We start from the raw sequence: 6215 nt of genomic DNA, 5'->3' as shown, positions 1-6215 counted from the left end.
TTAACAATTAAAGCATGACGTCAGACAAGACTCTATGGCAAGTTTTAACAATTAAAGCATGGCGTCAGACAAGACTCTATGGCAAGTTTTAACAATTAAAGCATGGCGTCAGACAAGATTCTATGGCAAGTTTTAACAATTAAAGCATGGCGTCAGACAAGACTTTATGGCAAGTTTTAACAATTAAACCATGGCGTCAGACAAGACTCTATGGCAAGTGTATGTTTTTTATGTTGATATATTCTAGTTGGAATTAAAGAAACGAAAGAAAAACCCAATGAAAATTATTGTGCAAAAGAAACTTAATAGTATATAACAGAGAATAGCGATCTGACAACTGCCTTTCTGTATATAAAATAAACGCAGATATCTGTTTGTGTTAAACTCGTTGCCCTGTGTCATGCATAATGAACCACGAATGCGTCTAGGCCACAGTCTGTGTGAGTTATTTTTGAATAACCCCTTGTGTTTACCTCCTGTTGGGCTTACGTTACACGGCTGCACGAGCTATCTTAGGTTTAAATATTAGGAATTCAGCTCTTAAAGAAATAGGAGACTCCAAATATATCTAGTAGATTCAATTGTGGATGTGAGTTTGTGTTTATTCAATTATCTTTAAAAAAAACATCTATACGCTCTTCAAATTGTGAACTTAATATAAACAGATAACGTATATTTCAGAGTAGGAAGACTTGGCACTAAAACTGATCACTATGTAAAGGCTGTATACTTGAGGTGTGGTTTTACGTGAAATCAAAGCCTTTTAAAATTAAAGTTTTGCTTGTTTGTTTGTAGTAAGTACAAAGCTACGCAATGGGCTATCTGTGCTGTGTCCACTACGGGTATTGAAACTCAGTTTCTAGCGTTATATGTCTGCAGGTTTACTGCTGTGCCACTGGGATGGGGACAAAATGAGAGTTTATAGAAAGACTGGTCATTTTAAAATGGGAACCTATGTGGATGATAAACATTTTGAAATTGGAGCTTAAGGAGGGAGAATACACTGTTTAGAATGCAAGTTGTGGAAAATAAATGGAGACTATAGATTGGCCAGTTTGAAATAAATTTGACCCACTTTAAAATGAGAATCTGGTTGAACGCTGGAAACTTTCCATTATTTTGGATTAGGAAACTAAGTGTAACACATTCTACGGATATTTTTTTATGGTTAAAAGGTTGGATTGCGAGTTTATGGAAAGGTTGGACACTTGAGGAGGGGTATTTGTGAGAAGTATAAATGTTTTGGAATGGAATCGAAGAGAAGGTTAGATATTTAATAGTTGAAGTCTTTTCGATGGCTAGATACTTTACAACACGATTATATGGAAAACCATAAACTTTGACTGCTGGACTGAATTAACATTTTCATTATTATAAGATAATCTGAGCATTGTATATTAAAAAACATGAAGCATAATGAAAATATAATTAAAATATACTGTATTGCCAAAACGCCGTCTAATGTCGAAGAAATACAACCAATAGGCTTTAATGTTTGTGAAAAAACTCCCACATATTCTACAAACGTTTTTCCCACATTCCTCTTGTTTAGCTCATTTCAGCTTTTAAGTATAAAAAGAACAGGAGAATTTTCATTCAGTATCAGAATTCGTTGGCTTGATTAGACCACAATTAGTCAGAAATCCATTAGAATTACCATTTATATACAATACTAAATAGATTGTTGCGGAGGATACCACAAGCTGTCGAGGTGATGGAAGAAGTAGGCCTAATGAGACAGACATAAGACAAATCTGAAATTTTTATACATTTCTGATTTGAAATCCTTCATGGAGTAACTAAGATGAATGTGGAAAAATACACCTGCAGAAAAAGTGTTTTTTTCTTAATATTAGCAAGGTTTGTTATGATATTTTCAATTGTTAGTGTCTATTATACAATCTATACTTTTGTTAGTGCTCTCCAGTGTCTCTTGGATGTATGTATCACTAAAATTCGAGGCTCATTCCTCGCGATGGGCACAGTACATGTAGCCAATTTTGTAGCTTTAAGTTTAACAACAAAAAAACTGTAAGAAATTTAGCAGTATCTTGCGATGTTACACAATGCACGGTTTTGTTAACGGTAGTTTTAACTATTATACGCATTATACCAGCTTGTTAGCGACATTATAACCGATACAGTTCAGTTAGCGATATTTTCGACCGTTACCCAACATATGTTTTTGTTGGAACATTTTTAACTGATACAAACTGTACATTTTTGTTAGCGATATTTCCATTATCCACAACACAGTTTTACTAGCAGCTTTTTTACTGTTGTAAAATATACGGTTTTGTTTGCGGTGTTTGACAGTGGTAGAGTACAAACTCTAGATACCATTACTGTTGTAAAATGTACGGTTTTGTTTGCGATGTTTGACAGTGGTAAAGTACAAACTCTAGATGCCATTACTGTTGTAAAATGTACGGTTTTGTTTGCGATGTTTGACAGTGGTAGAGTACAATCTCTATATGCCATTACTGTTGTAAAATATACGGTTTTGTTTGCGATGTTTGACAGTGGTAGAGTACAATCTCTATATGCCATTACTGTTGTAAAATATACGGTTTTGTTTGCGGTGTTTGATAGTGGTAGAGTACAAACTCTAGATGCCATTACTGTTGTAAAATATACGGTTTTGTTTGCGGTGTTTGACAGTGGTAGAGTACAAACTCTAGATGCCATTACTGTTGTAAAATATACGGTTTTGTTTGCGGTGTTTGACAGTGGTAAAGTACAAACTCTAGATGCCATTACTGTTGTAAAATATACGGTTTTGTTTGCGGTGTTTGACAGTGGTAGAGTACAAACTCTAGATGCCATTACTGTTGTAAAATATACGATTTTGTTTGCGATGTTTGACAGTGGTAGAGTACAAACTCTAGATGCCATTTTCATAGAGTAAGATATTTAAGTAGAAATTAGACACATCTAATAGGTTGTTATATTTACGTTACTACATGGACGCTAATCTATAAGAGATATTATTACCTTACCTTCAGTACTTAAACATTGACCTTGGTTACTTGATTAAATGCTTTTTAGATGACTTTATTGTTAAAATATATTTCTACATAGTTGGACATTATTAAAAGATCTGTTAATTAGTATGATATGTACCGGATGTATATAACTTTAAATCTCAAACTCGTAAAATGAATTTTCTGTTAACATAAATGACCTAAAAAGTATATATATATTTGCAGTGGTGTACCAATGGCTATCACAAGAAAGAAGCCACTTTCCAACAGCAGTAGACAAGAATCTGCAGTGATGACCACTAGGGAGAAAAACTTCAGGTGCAAGGATTGCCAAAAATCTTTTTTACATAGGACAAATCTTTTATGTCATAGAAAATTTCATGCAATGAAACGTTTGGAAAATGGCCACTATGTAAATTTCTCTTCTCAGTACAGAAAAGAAAGTTCATGTTCTTCGACAATGCTTCCTTCGCCTGTACCCATGACAGTTGGGTGGACTAGTTGTTCTTCGACAATACTGCCTTCGTTTGTCTCTATGACAACTGGATCCCCCTGTTGCTCTTCGACAATACTGCCTTCGTTTGTCTCCATGACAACTGAGTCACCCAGTTGTTCTTCAGAAATACTTCCTTTATCTGTCTCTATGACAACTGGATGGCCCAGTTATTTGAACTCAAACGCCTGTGCAGTGGAAACTACACATTCGTCGTTACCGTATGATGATGATATCCAAGAAGTTTCTCTAACACCAAACTTAACCGAAAATGGCGTGTTATCTTTTTGCTCTAATACTATTGACAAGAGTGTAGAAAATGACAAATGTTTTCGGAATGTTAACATTCAGGATTCTCATTACAAACCAACAGCAACAGACGTGGCAGAAACACATGCGTTACCGTCGTTCACAGTGAACTCTGGCAGTATCGAATGTTCAGGAACTAGAGAGTTCCCTGATAAATCAAAACATCAGAGAACTCTTCATCTGCCAAAGACCCCGGACTCCTGTGTGTTCTCTTTGGAAAATATCAAATCTTTTGAGGAATCTGAAATTAAAATAACATTTGAAGAACAAAATAGAAATAACTTGGCATATTCCCACATGTTGGACCTTTACGCTACAGCTCCTGAAGACACTGAGTCTTTCAAAGTTACTGGAGCTTTTCAAACCCCTAAATCTCACGATGTAACAAGACCAAACATGTGTGAATCTAATTCCAATTCATTTTCTAGGACATCTGCAGACATTGAGGGTTTAGATGGTGAAGAGTCAGCGATTCAGAAATCTCTTCAAGAGCTGGAACAGACAGGTCATAAAACCGTTTTCCATCGTACTTTACGCAGTAATTGGTCTAAACTGGTAACTGATAAGATATCAGCTTTCGCGTTTTCAAAAGCTTTGAAAGGTCATCAATGTTCTTCCTCGTTCTTACATTGTCAGTCGTAAAATCTCATCGTTACGGACACAACTGTAAAATATTCTTACAACAATTTACCGTTTCTCTTATGAAAGACTTTCGTCATTTTATTTTAACGTCTTGGTGTAAAAACTATCAGTAAGCATATTACCAGTGGCAGAACTTTCTTTACATATTCTTCTATCATCTTTATAGGTTAAACATGTTCTTTACTTAAATACTAATATATTTAATACATAAAAAATGTTTCGTTGACGGTTAAAGATTGTTGCAGTTCTAGTTTAAGATATTGTTACCGCGATATGTTTACTTTAAATGCTTTTATACAAAATTTTATTTTACTAAGAGTAGTTTATATTTTTTTCTAGTGTAGTATATACATCAAACAATTACTAACTACGTCATAGTTACGTTTTTTATGGTAAACTGATTAATGTTCCATTAAAAATTGTCTGGTTTTTAATGTATTTACTGCTTCTAATTTCTAATATTTTATGATATACATGTATATGGAAGCTTTTTGTATGTTCATTTTTTCATCACATAAGTAACAGAAATACATACTGTTATATTGTATCAAATAGCAATAAGTATTCAGCCACCACATATGCTTTAGTAATGGCATGAAAGAACTAAGAGTCACCAAATACAATTATTTCCTTGATTGGGGGATAACCCTGTCAACAAACATAGTTAATTTTTGGGTGAAACAGTGAACCAGTCTTGGATTTAAATAGTGGTCTGTCACTAGATATACTTATCTCTTGAGTTGAGTGAGGGCGGCCATCACCAAACAATTTTTGAGTCAAAAGAGTGGCTAAATATAATTAACTTTTGGATCAAAAGATAATGACCATTGATAAGTCATACTTAACTCTCATCATATTTAAATAATTACCAGTTATTAGTCATTCCCCTTAGGGTCAAAAGGGTTCTCATTCACCAAAGATAAGAATTATCTTCTTGTTTGAGAGGGCACCCAATCATCAAGCACATTTAAAACTTGCGTGGAATGATGTTAAGCCTCTGAACCTGTCAGAAAGTTAAGATAAGCCCAGTAACATAATTGATGTAATAAATGTAAACGAAGCATTCAAATAATATGTATCAAGCAGTCAATTAATGTGTATCGTTGAAATTAAACGTATCTAAAGTAGAATATCTATTTAAAGTGATAAAGTAAACAACATGTAAAACCTCACTTGTGTGTTTTGTTTACCTTTACATTAAACGTGTCTTAAGTAGAATATATTTTAAAGTGATTAATTAAATGCCATGTAACTCTTCATGCGTGTTTTTGTTTGTTCATTTTACCCTTAGAAGTAAACGTATTTAAAGTAAAATATATTTTAAAGTGATTAAGTATATGTCATATAACCCTTCATGCGTGCTTTTGTTTGTTTGTTTACCCTTAGAAGTAAACGTATTTAAAGTAGAAAATACTTTAAATTGATTAAGTAAATGTCACATAATGCCTCGTGTATCCCTGGACAAAGTATTAACTTTTCATTGGCATATATCACACAAATTTGTTTAGATAACATGGATCACAGTCTCTAAATAAATGTAATTTAAGCACACAAAAAGGAGTTAAATAAACTAGTTAATACAATGATTTTTGAGGCTAAAATATTTTATAGTACAGAACGTAGCATTTATCCCACGTTCCCTGATTGGTTATTAGTAACTTTAAATCATCATAATAACATATTGTTAATAGAGATTACTTAAGTCTATGTATACACTGAGTGGTCACAAGTAAATAGACACCACCTTTTCATAAAAAAAAACGAAAATTTTTCAGTCATATTCACAT

General features: G+C 33.5%; 1 protein-coding gene across 2 annotated transcripts in view; it reads left to right on the top strand.

Annotated features, from left to right (window-relative positions):
- LOC111086537 overlaps nt 1-4710 on the top strand; it is a 7885-nt gene extending 3175 nt beyond the window's left edge. For both annotated transcript variants that reach the window (XM_022389733.1, XM_022389732.1), the window contains exon 2: nt 3210-4710. In XM_022389733.1, the coding sequence (XP_022245441.1) occupies nt 3220-4428 (1209 nt within the window). In that variant the 5' untranslated portion in view covers nt 3210-3219 and the 3' untranslated portion in view covers nt 4429-4710. The remainder of the gene's footprint in view (nt 1-3209) is intronic.
- Nucleotides 4711-6215: the final 1505 nt, after the last annotated feature.

This window comes from Limulus polyphemus, unplaced genomic scaffold (assembly GCF_000517525.1).
Source record: "Limulus polyphemus unplaced genomic scaffold, Limulus_polyphemus-2.1.2 Scaffold1174, whole genome shotgun sequence".
In the NCBI taxonomy this organism is placed as follows: Eukaryota; Metazoa; Arthropoda; class Merostomata; order Xiphosura; family Limulidae; genus Limulus; species Limulus polyphemus.
Note: the sequence above shows the minus strand (reverse complement) of the source record. Positions and strands in the feature narration are given on the sequence as shown.